Below are 17,383 nucleotides of genomic sequence, written 5' to 3' on the forward strand. Positions count from 1 at the left end.
TCTCCCATAGGGACACTGGTTCATCTTCTCGTGGCTGTGGCCTACGTCTTCATCCTATTAAAAGCGCCTGCTGAAGAAGACACTTCGACTGACCGCTCATGAGGAAGCTGGAAACGTACAGGGAGCCGAAAAACTTTGCTGCTGAGACTGGAATCATCCCAACTCCAGAAGAGATTCTAATACCAAGGTTGAGTAGGAACATTTAGCCTTTTACACATGGGATTACTTTCCCACGTGTAAAAACCAAGGCATTGTATACATGTAGGAACAAATAAACTAAAATTCTTATCCTACCTGTATAATGTCAAAGTATCCGTGGATGAATACGGTCATGAAAGGTAGCTTCACTCAGACGTGATTGCTGCAAACTCATGGACGTGAGCGGGGAAGGGAAAGCACGACATGATACTGCGTTCCAGAAATGTTCACGGAGTCCCACCAACGACCTTCACGGAAGCACCGTCAACGACATTCGCCCAACTGTGGAGGTAAAATTGCTCTCGGAAGGGCGATCTCACTCACCAGGGGACTCTTCTTGAAAAGCCAGAGTGGAGGCGCAGCCCGACAGAGCCATGGAGATCCTGGTGATCTAGATTGCAACCTTGTGGAGGAGGGGGGGGGGGGGGGTTTGCTGCTGCTGTTACAGATGTCTATTGGATATCAGCCAACCACCCACGCAATTGTTGTGGCAACAGCGTTCTCTGAAGAGTGATCCATCCAATAAGAAACCTTCACATTTACGGGAAAAAACATGCAGGAGAGCTTTCTCATTCTTCCCTAAACCTCCACACGAACGTGGATGGGGTGCAGCCTTGCACGTGCCCTGCCATGGCAATGTTTTCGAGCAGGAATGTGAAGGAATAGAAGAAAGTCCTAGTCTATGTCCATGCACAGGGGATGAAAGAAAGCAGCGAAAAAACCAGTTTTATCTCGTTGTGCAACAATTGTAGAAAGGACACGGCAGTTCACAACACCTGCACAGACGTGCATTTTCATCTTGGCAGAGCAAGTCTTTGGCTAAGAAAAAGTCAAGGCCGTGCAACACTATGGCACAGGCAAGGCTACATCTGCCTACCCCGGGGCCTCTTCTCTTTTTCCTTGTACAACGTGAAGCAAAAAACCAAGGTTGTGCAACATTGCTGGCTGTGAATGCTTCCTTCCTTGGAGAGCATATTTTTAGCTAAGACGTCCGGAAAACTGTGGCGGCATCCCTGAAAAAGGCAACCAGGAACTGTTCTCGAAGGGAAAATGCAAGGAAGAGATTTCAGTATGCTAGGAACTACTGTGGCACTGAAGAAACACGTGTCTGTGTCCCAAAGGACAATGGAAAGGGAAGGACGATGATCTGGGCGGGAGCAGCACTGACAGCAGACGCATGGTGGAGGAGGTACGTCCGGGGGAGACACGATTGTGGCCTATAGCAAAGATGAAAGAGAAGGCTTGACTTCTGCAAATCCAACGTTGAAAGAAAAAAGAACAAACACCAAGGCTAACACCAAGCTGGGTCTGCATTACTGTATATCAAAAAAGCAAAACCAAGTTACAGAGGAAATTAAAGAGAAAGGCTCATAGGCTAAAACGAGTTGAAAACAACCACATAGCATAACTGTGTAGGAATAACTATGCAGCAAGACAGAAAATGACAAAATGTAACAGAAAAGAACTTGTTGCATTATTTAAGAAAAAGGCAGAATATCTCAAAACAGAAATTATACAGGCACTTCCCGGTTATCGGCATGGGTTCCGTTCTGAGGGTGTGATGATAACTGAAAATCAGAGCTTATCGGCGCCGAAAAGCGCAGATTTTCAGTTATCGACACCTCTGTTAGATATGTATCAGCGCCAATACCCAATTATTGGTGCCGATAAGCGGAAATCAGCGATTATCGCCATTAACCGGGGACTGCCTGTATTAATGAATGAGGAGAATAATAAAGAATTAAGTCAAATGGCAGGCAGCAGAATAGCCAATGTCTGTCTCTGATGTGGCCCAAAAATAAAGTGAATGAATAACAACTGTATGGCAGGTCTAACTCCCCTGCCATTGGTAGCCAACTACCAATAATAACCGTGTTTTAAGTTTAAAGGCTAAAAGTAAATCCCATATGTAAGGACAGAGGGTTTGTATACATGTAGGAACAACTGGACAACAGCATAAATCATATCTAATGTGTTTTTGTGCTCTTGGATTTGTTATTGTATATTACATTATTCATGAAAATGTTAGTGAGTAAAATGAGTGTTACTGTTTCAAAGGAACTGATAAAATTGATTCAGTGTAATGCTTATTTTGGAACAATGAACACCACTCACAATAGTTGGGGTTTGAGGTTAATAGGTTATTGTCAGTTTCGTTACTGCACAAAACCTGCCATGTCCTGAAGTTGCTCAAGGTATATCTAATTATATATATTAATTACAGCTTTAGCTGCATTATGTTCATTTCCCTTACTGTGTTTCAGGGATCTGCAGGATCCTAGCATGTACAGGGATCCTATAGATTTCACCATTTGCATTCTTTTTGAAATTTGTTTAATGACAACTTAACCTGTTGAACAAATGGATTTTTAGTAAGGACTTCTAAAATGACAAATTTCTGCTGTGGAAAGGCTGACAGGGTTTGGTGTTTTACTTTTTTTTTTTTTTTTTTTTACGCCTTAGTTTGCCTTTTTATTAATGATGGGTTTTAGAGATTTTAATCAATCATGACAGAAATGGCTGCCTTCCATCTGATAGTTGCAGGTATTGATGAAATTATTCTTAGATGCTTTATAATTAGTTGCAGGTATTGATGAAATTATTCTTAGATGCTTTATAATTATTTTTCAAACCCTTCCCGGAAAATTCTCATGAAGTAAATAGAGCATGTGTAATGCTAGGAAAAGTAACATAAGTAAAGAAAAAAGTAAAAGCTGGGAGAGCTATATAATAATAATGAAATGACGTCTTAATTAACTTGAAGAAAAGTTTATTTGTGGAAGGCCTAAACAATTTCATAAGACACTTGAGACATACTAACAAGAAGAAACTGGCTTTGCAAAATCAACACTATTTTACCTTCCAGTAACTATTTGATACTAGATAAACTTTATGAAAATATACAAACTTGATTGAGTATTTTACCAAGCTGTAATAATTTTTACCCAAAACTTTATCAAGCAAATACATACAATACATGGCAAAACAAACAAGACTAATAACCTTACACAATATTTAGAACTACAATACTGAAATGCATCTTGAGATAAAGTCCAGTTTTACTAGTAAAGCAAACTACTGGCAGTCTGAAGAAATGTACTTTAATGAAATGAAAATGATAAATGCCGTGTGAACAAAAGTACAATTAAAAATGTATGTTGCTGAACTTTCATTTTTTTTTTTTTAAACTTTATAACTACAATGACTTTATTAGCTTTGGTTAACGAAGGAACTTCCCTTCACTTTCAGCCCACTGAACTTGAGTTTTTGAATCCACTTGCAATTTCTTTGTGTAAACAAACAGAATATAGATTTTAATTATTTTTCGAGGAGACATAAAAAATAATGCTGCAAAATTAATATTATGAAGGTTAAAGAAAAACTTGAACCAATGGAAATCTCTTTACTTCCATTCAAACACTGGGTACAGCAGTCGAGCCTTGGACTAAAGATCCATCCAGCTTTTGTTGTACAACCTCCCATCAGTCCTCTTAGCTAAGGCAACCACCTCTTGAACATTCTAACCTTACACATGAACAAATACAAGCATACACCACCATTTTCTTTTTTCTAAAACTTTCACTTCAGTTTGTGGACGTTGTGTAATCGACGGTTATGTCAAAAAATAAAGGAAATGGTCTACCAAAGTAACCTTTACTCTAAGATTTGCCTTACAGAAGTGGCAAACCAAGGGGAAAATCATGATTCATTATAGCACAATTTTTAATTTACAATAAAGTTGCATATATCACATGGTAATGCAATGAATGTACTGTTAATGACTTATGGTCACCAACATATCTCAAGACTTACTTTATAGTAAATACCATCATTAACATGCATTACTGAGATTTTGAATACCTCAGCTTCATGGCAGATGTGTCAACAATACATTGAACAGCAAAATAAAATTAACATTTTTTAAAAACATCTGAATTAAAATTCCAGTAAAATACAAAATTCATTTAAATCATGTTAACCAAGGAATCTACCAGATACTATCAAGGCTAAGCTTGTATACAGCTACTATTAAAGCTATTAACAATATTACATATTGTCATACATAATTTAAACCTCAATTACTTTTAAGAAGGAATAGCCATAATTCCACAAACAGACTTCATTGCAATATCAAAAAATACAGCCTTTGGTTAACAATTATGTTTTAAACTCATTAACTGGTCTCTCTGTAACGTAATCATCATGAAACTTTCAGCTGAATATCCCGATAATGCAGTTATGGACAATAATTTCTTTAAAATCCTTTTCACCTCTCAGTTACTCTGTATTACTCGAAAAGACATGACTTCAAAGGTTTCCATTAGAGAACAATGTATGATCATGGTAGCTGATATACAAGTGGCAGAATCCCTATGCACATCTGTCATTAGCTAAAAATTATAGGCTAAAAAGAGTAAGATTTCAGTCAGACAAATATGGAGACCAGATCTCTGGAAGTATTTATTCTCAGTAAATATATACGTATTTTTATTTACAATACAGATATACTCCTCAAGTTTTGGGAGTATATATGCATTATTTTCATATATATATTTATTTATATATTTATTTATTTATATATCAATGGCAAGCACTATTCTAGAAACTGAGGAGGGTTCCTTTCAATTTTACTACAGCCATAAGTACCTTCAAATTGTTGACTTGGCCATAGCATTACAGTACATGAATTTAATCAGCCTTAGCTCTTTATATAGTAAACCCAATCATTTGAATATGAAAGATAAAAATTCATGAAATACATCTCTTTTGATCTACATAAACTTAAAATAAATTTAAAAACAGTAAGGTAACATTTAAAATATTATACAGCTTAAACTGAAGCCCATAAAATAACACAGTTATGCACTATTTCAATTGAAAGTGCAGTCGGATTATCATGTTCATGATACTTCAGAAAAAAAGAGCATCTATCAACTAGTTCTGGTTTACTTATCACAAGAAATTCTTAACCTATGAATACAACAAATTGTCATCAGGAACCACAATCTGTCCTTTAGGACTTGGGAGTCTGGAGCAACGATAATGCCAAGGAGAGACATCCTCGCCTTCCAGACCCCCTTCCACGTTGAGAGTCCCTAGATAACACGTACAATATACTCTACATCTCATAGTCTTCTCAAATTAGTCACAGCCAGTTGGTCCAATCTCCACCACAGATAACTTCTTGTCATCCAAACACACCAAATCTTTCCCTGTGACTGGCAGTGTGTCTCTCATACACTGGTCGCCTTCAACGTGAATCTAATGAGTTAACAATCTGCATTCCAGAATACAGTTATGTACAAGTTTCAAACAAAAGAGAAAATAATCATAATGAAAAAAAAAAAAGAATTAATATGACCAATCATACTACAACAATCACTTCAATCAGTCTACAATCATCGAATATGGATGTTTCTAATTAGCACATAAGAAAATCCATAAGAAATAATCATGCTTCAAATTCAAATATCATCTATATGGGTTATTCTTAAAAGTTACCAGGTTCCATTGAATTGGTTTCTGACAACATTCCAATATTATATCTTTACGAGCATTGATTTAATTAAAATTCAATCTTGCACTGAGCATCTGCTAATACCAACTAAGAACTACAAATCAAGTAGCAAAAAGGTTCAAGAGTTATTCAGTGGACACAGCATTTAGGGATACAGTACCAAAAGAAAATATTGTGGTCACTGAAATGTGCATGCAGGACCGCCTTTTAAGTTTTGAGGGAGAAAAAATATATGTATATATAATTAAAATGTTGGGGCAAACTGGATGGAAGGTTCTGATGTTGCTACAACTTTTTTTTGTATTTTTTTCCTTTTATATTTTTTGCTTTTTAGTTTTTTTGGTCTTTCAAAATAGCTTTCCATGAAGAACATAAATAACATAAATCAGAAATGATCCATAAAATAAGAAAATTCCATTGGCAATTTCCCCTTATGAATTACAATATATATTGATGAAGAAATAGGAAGGCAAAATCTTGTTAATGGACACACTTGAATATTAGGAAATGGTACTGCAGTTGTAGCTCTGATGATGACAATATCTAATACAGGAATTTGGGCAGTTATTTTCTACTAACCATTTCCACTGAATTGATTAGTCTCCAGAACTAGGGGGGCAAACTGCTGGACATTTTTTGCAGGTTTATTACGGGAACTATTCTTTTAAGATTTTATTGAAAGACAAGAAGATTGCATTAACATAAAAGTAAGCGGGAATAAACAGCCTGCTCATTAGGATAACCACTTGGATTAAGAGAATGTCTAATTTAGTTTTCTTTTGCTTCTCATTTTTTGCTTTTTGGCTCCAAGGGATTGTGATTTTAAATTTTGAGCAGCACTCTTGTGAGACTTCCTTCTACTAAGATTTAGTTATGTTTTATTACCCAACTGACCTGGTGGGTTTGGGTATGGTGGAGATGTTTTCAGGTACATTCGTCTCACTGGTGGGGTGGAATGCGGCCCCTCCCCCCCGGCCAAGGCAGTGCTTGACTGAGAATCGGAAGAAGGCCCTCTCCTATCCCCACTGACGCAGCACTGGTGGGGCGGCCATCATCCATAGGCCCTGTATCTGGTGGAAGCACCGATACTTCTCCCAAACATACTTTGGCAGGAATGTCCATTTACACCTCAAGCAATTAAGGCATCTCTAGACAGACCAACACGGTGTATTTGATGGAGTAGTGCCCCTCCTTTCCCTCGCCCCACCCTCTACACCTGGTGCTGGCGGCCCACCCGCTTACACCTCAGCTCCACGACTGTGGATAGCTGTCGTGGTACCATTGCTGGTCCCCGCCTGCCCCGCCGTACTTGCTGCCGTTGGCCCCACTGTATGAGTTCAGCGGCTGCTGTGGGATAGGCTGGTTCCCCCAGCTAGCACCGGTGTTCTGGAACCGTCTCTTTGAGTCCCCCTCGTTCTGGTGCCCGCCATCCAACTTTCTTTTACCTGTAATGGATCAAGCTTCATCTCACTTATCTGACTGATCTCTATAATGGAAGAATTATATTCATCATGGGCTTTCCCCAAGCCTAATTTTCTTAATTTCCTTTTTTTTTCTTTTCTTTTCCTTTTTTACTTTTTTTTACTTAACTGATGGCACACTTATGAAAAATGATCTTTTAAGTGTTGGTGGTGTAGGCACAAGATACAAGGGAGTGACGGCTCAAGACTCACCTGCTAGATTTGCCCCCCTGGCGGACCCTCTGAACCCCTGCCCCGCGCGCGGCGGCCGAGTCATACGCCCCCCCATGGCCCCCCCTCGGGGCACCATACCCCGGCCCCCACGGGGGGAGGGGCCAGCGCCGCGGCCACGGCTCGCCATACCATACCCACGGCCAGCCTGAAAGCACAAGGCAACCCCCATCAGTGATCAAGCTACCGACACAAAATGTAGTAGTTGTAAAGTGAAAATAACAGTAGTAATAGTAGTAGTAGTATTAAGTGAAAATAACAGTAGTAGTAGTGTTAAGTCGAAATTGTAGTAATAGTTTAGTAATGGGAAAAATAGTAATAGAAGTAGAAATAGTAGTAGTAGCAGTCAACAAGATAAATTTGAAACCTCTCAACGATTAGAAAATATAAAAGATTGCAGAGCAAGCTTCAATAGGCTCTATTACACTAAAGCAAAGTACGGAGTCACCATCCCTGAGCCAGAGGTGAGATGCATGACGGGGTTCTAGGGGTCACTGGGGGCAAGTTAGCACCAGGAATGGCACAGCACGGGGTCGCGGTACCAAGAATTTTGAATGAATAAAGTTGCTGGGCTGCTATTTGCAGTATATCATAATTCAACACCATATATTTGTGAATTTCAATTTAAACCTTCTTCCCGGCCATGTTTTAGCCACCATAGCCCAGAGCTGCTGGAATGCTGGCTCAGGCATGGGACCCAACCAAACGTGGCCTCACACTTCCATAGCTCTTACACGCTAGCTTTTCCCTATCTCAAACAAATCAGGCACACAATACAGTACATGGTCATTCTATTACTGTTATTTTATTTTTCTTTTTTGAGATCTTAAATGGGGAAAGATTTGCTTGTTTGGATAATTACTTAAGATATTTGCATAGAAGAGGTCATCTATTAAAACTCCCACTTATCCATACTGACAGATTTTAAATATAAAATAAAAGAAAAAAATTGATACATAAAACAAAACTCAAGGAATTGATCAAAGATAAGGTTCTATACAGTAAATATATATATATGTTCCTCAGGAAAAAAATTGCCATGAAAAGTATAAATTTATTTAGTATCATGCTCTTTTTCTCTTTCAAAGTATTATGAACAAATAGTCACTGGTCATGCACACAAAATGAGGGAAAAACTGGAACTGAGATCGGATAATTTCAGAGTAGGTTACTTTCAAATATTTGAATAAAAGAAATAAAAAAAAAACGCTCTTATTTAGGCAATCGTATGGAGTGTGAGGCCACGTCAATACTACAGTAACTGAGAATGGACACTGGGACCCACCGGTACTGATTTGGTGCGACCACGCCCCATAGGATGAGGGGAGTAATCATAATAGTATTCTTCATATCGATAATAGTCGTCGTAATACGGGTCACTGTAGCCACCTTGATAATCGCCATAACCATAATAGTCGTAATCATAATCTAGAAATAATACCAAATGATGTTGTTGTGATAGCTCAAACAATGAAATTTAATTTTTTAAAAACACCAATTTCTTTTTTACTTTTTACATACTAAAGAAAGCATGCCGGGAAGAACTAATAATAAAAAAATAAACAAAATAAAACCAAACACAACAACCAAAAAATTATGTAAAAATATGACCACTGAGGGCAATCAAATACTAAACAAGTTTGTACACGATACTTGGAACTAAAAGAAGGCACAGGGCCTGAGCTAAGCCAAAGTTTCTAAAAGAAAGACAACTGCACTTCCAAAGGAACCAATGATACAAGGTACCTCTGTAAATAGCAATTGGGGGGGGGGCCAGGGGGAGTTGTTGTTGTTGTTGCTGATGATGATGTTGAAGGGAAGAAGAGCTCCATTCCATCAAAACTAGTTTATTCTTATCATATATTATGATACAGGGCAAGTCTTTGAATTTAGTTTAACAAAGTTCATACATCAATAATCTTAGCAAATATGCCAATAACAAAAATTAAATGAAACAAAACAAAGCCAATCCATGCAACATTGAATACTGGAGCATTTAATTTTTTCATTTTCATATTTAAACCTCAAATTTATCTAAATCCAGTTATTAATATATGAGGGGGCTTGTCCATGTACCTTATATCTCTAAAATCTATCGTTTGTCAAAAAAAATAATTTCTTAAGTAGAGCTTGTCAACAGTGGCTATTAACAGGAGCACTGGCACTCCACTGAAAGGAGTGAGATCCATTGTACAATATTCATACTTGGCAATATAAACAAGCAGCTCAATGTTATCACTGGGACAGTCACATATATACAACTCAGCACCATCGTTTAATAAAATTACACTTTGCTGTATGGTCCCGAAAAAACTAATAATACCAGGAATAATTATTCCAATAATAATTATATCCAGTATTCTTTTGCGGTCTTGGGCCCCAGTAATAGTTGTAATAGTTCCACCACTTACCATAATCACTGCGGCCGCCCCCTCGACCCCCGCCCCGCCCACCACGCAGCATGGCTGGGGGTACAGGCATCCTGAAAAAGAACAAGGGAGTTTATGCTAAAACATAAGTTAAAAACATGCTAGAACATAAAACAAAATTTTATCACAAACAGTAAGCTATTTTCCATGCATATATACAAAAAAATTAATATCTACACTCACAATAAAAAATACAAATTATTTAAGAAAATGTGCAAGGGGATAACACAAAATGAAGTAAGTCATCACAACAGCGGTATGTATTCTCTATTGCATTCAACAATTAACCAAAAAAGGGACATGCATGTCAATAAATGAAATAAAGACATAACCATTTAAATTTAAGTGGAAAGATGGGAAATACATTAATGCACAAAGAAAAATTGGCTTACTATCACTCATAAAACAGTTCCAATTAACTTTTATCATCTTTTAAATACCAATTAATAATACAGAAAAATACAAAAGAGGGAAGAGCAAAATTGGAAAACTTCTTATCCTTTATTCAACCTATATGAAGTGTGATTTATACCAAAGCAAAATAAATGAATAGGAAGAAAGTGGCCCAGGAACAAAATCTTGTCCAGTCAAAAATTTGTTGTGTTGGTGAAGGTAGAGATGTGTATGCACCATAAGCAGTAATGCTTAATGGACCCCAAGAAGTAATAGTAGTAGTGACATTGGTCTCAGTCTGGATGTCAAAAGCATTATCAAGATCTTTGCATCTTGCACAAAATTCCTCAAAATGGTTATTTTCTTTACATCAATAGCAAAAAGTCTGAGAGGCTGTAACTAAGCATTACCCACTGATAGCCAGGTGCACACTAGGGAGATATTTGAATACTACTGAAAAGCTGGTGCCATATGTATGTTTTTAACTTGAGATAAACCAAAGGAGCCATTTGGACGAAGGTGACTAAATGGCAAGAATGATCTGGACGTGCCAATAAAATATGGCTAAAAATTTTCAAGTGGAGACAGAATTATCAAACAAACTATATAAGGTTTTTCTTTTACTTCACACTTTCTGCAATTGCTGAGTATGAGAGTTACCTCATCACAGCCTCTCTCCTACACGACTTTGGTATTGTTTATTAGTCATTTAAAGCAATGACATGGGGTCGCACTGACTTAGGATTGGGCCCTATGTAAAGAATTGACAAATAAACTGAGACATTGTATCTTGGCTCTCCAACAGGTTACCCGCAAATTTGTCTAACTTTAGCTTAAATTAATTTGTGTACTATTTCATTTGTGGTTTGAGATGCAGCATGGGCAACCTCAGCTGGATATGATAGGATGTGGTAGTGAGCACCGACACCAATTCAAGGAAAATGGTTTAGGTGCATTGACCGACTTGAAACCGAGCCTCTTTTTATTTGCAAAAAAAAATTTTATAGCATTCAGGTCTATACTGGATGCTACTCAGTTGCAAAGTCTTCAGTTTAGCACAGTAAGTGAAGTATGCAAGTTTTCTTTTTCAAGATATTACATAACACACCTAAGTAACCTAATTGGTAATAGCAAGTAGAAACCATACAGACTGTAACAGATCTACCTAATGTTCAGTCTGCAAATACTACTGACCTCTATCTGAAAACTATCTCTGTATCCACGCCAACTGCTTATGATAGCTAGGATTCTGTCAATATGCTTGAACCATGTTGTGTTTTGGGAGGTAAACTATTGGGAGGTAACTTGCAGGTTTTTCACTTGGTGCTTGATAATTTTTTTTTTTTTTTTACACATAAAGAAATAAACTTTTTGTGATTTCTTAGTAAACTGTATTAAAAATCTGCCAAAATTAAAAGTCATGTTTCTCTTTGCCAAGGATAAAGCAGATAATATCATTTACTTTGAAACTCCTATAAGTTTCCTCATGAGTTTGATATAGTTGACATAAAAATTGTTACCAAACCAAGATATCCATGACATTTGCACACTGTTATCAGTATTGTTAATCAAGATAACTAAGAGAACAGGATCTACAACTATTCATAGTGAGGCACATGATACGACAAGTTTGGTTTGGATATTGCTCCATTACCTGATACTTTATTGTGTGTTAGGTATGAGTGGAAATTGTGCAGACATGACCCCACAGATCACCTACCTATCAGCTTTTACTTGAGTTTTTCACATTGCATTCAACACCTGGCCTAAGTCTACAGCCCTGTACTGTACGAAAACAGTGAGGATTTTACTGTCTCATTCTAGGATTCTGACTACTATTGACTGGTTGATTAGCTGTATAAAGTTATGTTGGCTAGTTGGGAAGAATTCATTATTGGTGAAAGGTTTAAGGACTGGTTTCCTTAAGATTTTCTTATTTAACTTGATAGGGAGAGATATTAGTGATGTTAGGTTGGTATGACTTTGGGAGATAGTTATAGGGTGGGATGTTAAGTTATAAGGCTGACAGATTCAGACAGAAACCTTTCATTCTTGACTTTTGTTACTGAACAGGCGATGGCATGTTTCAAAGGTTTTTGCTAACTCAATATTTGCCAAGGATTTTTGTTATAGTTCCTTTTATGCCTACATTTACAAACATGGCAGGGACATAGTTTGGCCATTTACTTTGCAGGGGGCCATTGACACTTTTCACTGATGTTTGTGTGCATTATGAAAAACTGGTTAGCTCTCTCTATCTACTTTCCCTTGGTTTGGCAATCAGATTCAACTGTACTGTAATAAAACTTATTTCAATACCCTGCAATTCACAGACTATTCTTAGGCCACAATGCAGGGGAGTCCATCTTAAATTTTTACATTTTCTCTGTCAACATGAGACTTCCCAATAAGAGACTGTAACTTACCCTGCCTGTGGATCTTCATATCTAGAAGAGAATTTATATAAAGGTGTGTGAGCTTTTGAAATAATTTCTTTCAACCTAGTTGGTCTTCTGCAGACTGAAGACCAAGTTAATAGTTATTTGTGAAAATGACATCAATATGTTGACCATTCTAGTTTCAGGCACATCACCATGCAAAGGGACACCTACTCCTCTTCTTTTGTGTCATTAAATTTAGTCACCCTGCACCATTATAAGCAGTAATTCATTCTGATACTGTTATGTTTACACTGATTTTAAAAACTGAAGTAATGACAGGCCAGTGTACAGATAGCCTGGGCTATATGTGGCAAAGGGCAATACAGTATGCTGTTAAGGAGGCAATGTTAATTTGATTACAAGAATTATTCAGTGAATGACAGTTACAGTTTCTCTGGGTAATATTTTGTATATATATAACTCCTCCCTTTTGTTCATCACAATTAGACAATTCAGCTTCTTATGTGGTTTCATCAAGGTAACCCTTAGTTAAAACTTTAAAATATATTCTCTTTATACCAGTCCTCTGATATATGGATTTCTCTGAAGTTTCCCATATGGTACTTGAAAAATAAGCCTTTGTTGTTTTGAAAATACAGGTAGTCCTTTAGATACTCAAGTTCTAATCTGAGAACTCATTAGCAAGTTCAATTTGTTTGGAAGTCCAGCAAAGTTAGCTTACGTATCCAACATTGTTGTTAGTTGACAGTGATTAGCACTGAATGATGATAAAACTTAAAAGTCTGTAAGGTAATGCAAAAACTTCATCATAAATACGGAAAAAATTAGTTATGAATGCAAACAGAACTTCATTTGACTGGCGGGGTAATAAAGCTTTGTATCCAAGACAATTTGATCTTTGTATATTTCTATACTACACAAAAATCTTTAATCTTTCCTTGAAAAACTGGCAATAAAATGCATGAAATAAAGTTTATAAATCCCATACCATGCAGATACAAGTATGTTTGTAAAAGACTTGTACAAAGGAATGGCATTATGAGTTCTTGATGGATTTTGTATGTTATAGGAGTTAGGGAAATGGATAATAAAGGTGAGGGGAGATGGTTAGGACAGTTAAAGTTAAGTATACCTTAGTTTAACCAGACCACTGAGTTGATGAACAGCTCTCCTAGGGCTGGCCCGAAGGATTAGATTTATTTTACGTGGCTAAGAACCAACTGGTTACCTAGCAACGGGACCTAGAGCTTATTGTGAAATCCGAACCACATTATAACGAGAAATGAACTTCTATCACCAGAAATAAATTCCTCTAATTCTTCATTGGCCGGTCAGAAAATCGAATGTGGGACCAGCAGAGTGCTAGCTGAGAATGATACCCACCCGTCCAATGAGGAACACAGGTTAGGACAGGCATGACGCTACGTATATCTTAGTTTAACCAGACCACTGAGCTGATTAACAGCTCTCCTAAGGCTGGCCCAAAGGATTAAATTTATTTTTACGTGGCTAAGAACCAATTGGTTACCTAGCAACGGGACCTACAGCTTATTGTGGAATCTGAACCACATTATACCGAGAAATGAATTTCTATCACCAGAAACAAATTCCTCGTTCTTCACTGGCCGCTCGGAGATTCGAACTCACGACCAACAGAGTGGTAGTTGAGAACGGAAGCCGCTCACCCAGCGAGGAACTGAACAGGATTAGAAAAGGGAGAGGGATAATGCTGAGATGAATGATGGAGAATTTTGAACAGTACGATCGACATCAGGTTGGAGAGGGGGGTCCACTGCTGGGTGTCATTTGAAGGGTTGGTGGGGGTATTCTAGGGGTATTGCTGCAGCTGTTGTCACTTTTCTTTAAGGCATTCAAAGGAAAGGAAATAAAGGGAGTGACTGTGGGTGAGAGTTGGAAGGCGAAGAGGGGAGAAGAGACATTTTGCATACATTGGCAACTGTAGATACAGCACCATAGGTTTTGTAAAATTGTCAGAGCATTACATTGGGTGGAAGTTCACACACACACACATATGCATGTACATAGAGAGGCTCATTTAACCCTTTAACGACGACTGGACATATTTTACGTCGACAAAAGTTGTCTGTCAGGTGCCAAGTGGACGTAAAATACGTCGACTACAAAAAGTTTTTTTAAATATTTGCGGAAAAATACTTTTAGGCCTCGTCTGCGAAAAATTTCAAATCACGCGCCTTGAGGGATGCTGGGAGTTCACGGATCACGCTGTTGTTTTGTTTACAAGCGTGACCCAGCTGCGCATGCGCAAATTTCTTTCTTATCCCAAAAGAAAGCATCAGCTAACTCTGCTGAAAATCTCAGAAATTCTTTAGTCACTTTGTCATAATTTTTGCACAGTTGTCTATTAGCCTTTACAAAAAGTTTTATATATGAAAATGTGTGCAATTTCATGTAGAATACAACAAAAGATAAATCATAGTTGTAGCTTTTATCAATTTTGACATATTTTCATATAAATCATGATAAGTGCCAAAATTTCAACCTTCGGTCAAATTTGACTCGACCGAAATGGTCGAAAAATGCAATTGAATGCTAAAACTCTTACATTCTAGTAATATTCAATCATTTACCTTCATTTTGCAACAAACGAGAAGTCCCTAGCACAATATTTCGATTTATGGTGAATTTTGGAAAAAACTTTTTCCTTATGTCCTATGCGCTAACTCTGCTGAAAATCTCAGAAATTCTTTAGTCACTTTGTTGTAATTTTTGCACTATTTTGTATTAGCCTTTACATCAAGATTTATATATGAAAATGTGCGCAATTTCATGTAAAATACAACAAAAAATAACTCATGGTTATAGCTTTTATCAATTTTGACATATTTTCATATAAATCATAAGTGCCGAAATTTCAACCTTCGGTCAACTTTGACTCGAACGAAATGGTTGAAAAATGCAATTGTAAGCTAAAACTCTTGCATTCTAGTTATATTCAATCATTTACCTTCAATTTGCAACAAACGAGAAGTCTCTAGCACAATATCTCGATTTATGGTGAATTTTTGAAAAAACTTTTTCCTTATGTCCGCTCTAACTTTGCTGAAAATCTTGAAAGAGCCTGACACCGTCTCCTCCAAACACGTGTGTGTTCGTCGTCCATCGGAGTGGGACAAGACAACAAGAGCATCTCGTTTCCTTTCTCTAAAGGAACGCGATTTCAACCATACAATATTTCCGTCTGTTTCTCCCTAACCATTGTTGTCTTGATGTATGTACAAACACCACTACTTGCATTGCCATGCAAGCATTCTAATCATGTACTCATAATGTTCCAACAAATCTTCTGTTTCAAACTGTGTGTATGTTTCTGTTTGTGAAGACGCCAAACATCTCGCCACTCCTATGGACGACGAACACACGTGTTTGAAAGAGACGGCGTCAGGCTCTTACAATCTCAGAAATTCTTTAGTCACTGTCGTAATTTTTGCACAGTTTTATATTAGCCATTACAGAAAGTTTTATATATGAAAATGTGCACAATTTCATGTAGAATGCAACCAAAATTAACTCATGGTTGTAGCTTTTATCAATTTCGACATATTTTCATATAAATCACGATAAGTGCCAAAATTTCAACCTTCGGTCAACTTTGACTTGACCGAAATGGTAGAAAAATGCAATTGTAAGCTAAAACTCTTACATTCTAGTAATATTCAATCATTTACCTTCATTTTGCAACAAACGAGAAGTCTCTAGCACGATATTTCGATTTATGGTGAATTTTTGAAAAAACTTTTTCCTTACGTCCGAGCTCGCTAACTCTGCTGAAAATCTCAGAAATTCTTTGGTCACTTTGTCGTAATTTTTGCACTGTTTTATATTAGCCGTTACATAATGTTTTATATGTGAAAATGTGCGGAATTTCATGTAAATTACAAAAAAAAATAACTTATGGTTGTAGCTTTTATCAATTTTGAAATATTTTCATCTAAATCACGATAAGTGCCGAAATTTCAACCTTTAGTCAACTTTGACTCGACCAAAATGGTTGAAAAATGCAATTGTAAGCTAAAACTCTTACATTCTAGTAATATTCAATCATTTACCTTCATTTTCAACAAACAGTAAGTCTCTAGCACAATATTTCGATTTATGGTGAATTTCTGAAAAAACTTTTTTATGTCCACATTACGAATTCATGCATCATTTTGTGATAATATTTTCTCTGTGTTGCTTTGATTGCTTTACAATTTGTTATATACCAAAATCATCACAATTCAGTGTGCAATACAATGAAAAAAAAAATAGCTCATTAGCTTTAACCGTTTTGCTCACAGCGCGATTTGTATACAATTATATATGAAAAATTTTTTTTTTTGCGGTCATATATTCCAATATTTATATATGATATTTTTTTTAATTTCTGATGGTTGCATGCTACACTTCAGGCAATGAGAAAAAAAGGAGCCAAAAATGAACTCTTAATCTTGAAAACTAAGCGTGCTGTGATATTTTTAAAAAAACTTTCTTGCCACTTCGGTGGTAACTCCCAAACCCCGCCGGCATACGGCAGACACTTTTGTAAATAGAGGCTTGGCGTTTAAGGTTTAACTGGATATCCAGGAACTTGCCTGACTTATTATTTAATATGTTTGGGTTGATACATAAAGAGTTCAGATACATTGACTGATACATAACAGTCGAGATACTGTGCAGTTAACTGTTCCATAAGCTGTGGAGGGGGAGATATCCTAGTAAAAGAACAAGATT

The 17,383-nt window shown here is 37.0% G+C and overlaps 1 protein-coding gene across 38 annotated transcripts in view; it reads right to left on the minus strand.

Annotated features, from left to right (window-relative positions):
• Window positions 1-6,488: 6,488 nt before the first annotated feature.
• Window positions 6,489-17,383, minus strand: part of LOC136834094 (heterogeneous nuclear ribonucleoprotein R-like) — a 711,768-nt gene continuing 700,873 nt past the window's right edge. For 16 of the 38 annotated variants that reach the window (XR_010851700.1, XM_067096389.1, XM_067096385.1 and 13 more), the window contains 4 exons: window positions 9,819-9,889; window positions 8,693-8,835; window positions 7,390-7,555; window positions 6,489-7,161 (listed from right to left, as the gene is read on the minus strand). Coding sequence is in view for 36 of the 38 variants with exons in the window: in XM_067096389.1 (XP_066952490.1) it covers window positions 6,962-7,161; window positions 7,390-7,555; window positions 8,693-8,835; window positions 9,819-9,889 (580 nt within the window). In the remaining 2 variants the exon portion in view is untranslated. Of the gene's footprint in view, window positions 7,177-7,262; window positions 7,556-8,692; window positions 8,836-9,238; window positions 9,890-17,383 lie in introns of those variants that run through there. The other 22 variants (XR_010851697.1, XM_067096484.1, XM_067096447.1 and 19 more) reach the window with 6 other exon arrangements.

This window comes from Macrobrachium rosenbergii, chromosome 4, assembly GCF_040412425.1.
Source record: "Macrobrachium rosenbergii isolate ZJJX-2024 chromosome 4, ASM4041242v1, whole genome shotgun sequence".
NCBI lineage: Eukaryota > Metazoa > Arthropoda > Malacostraca > Decapoda > Palaemonidae > Macrobrachium > Macrobrachium rosenbergii.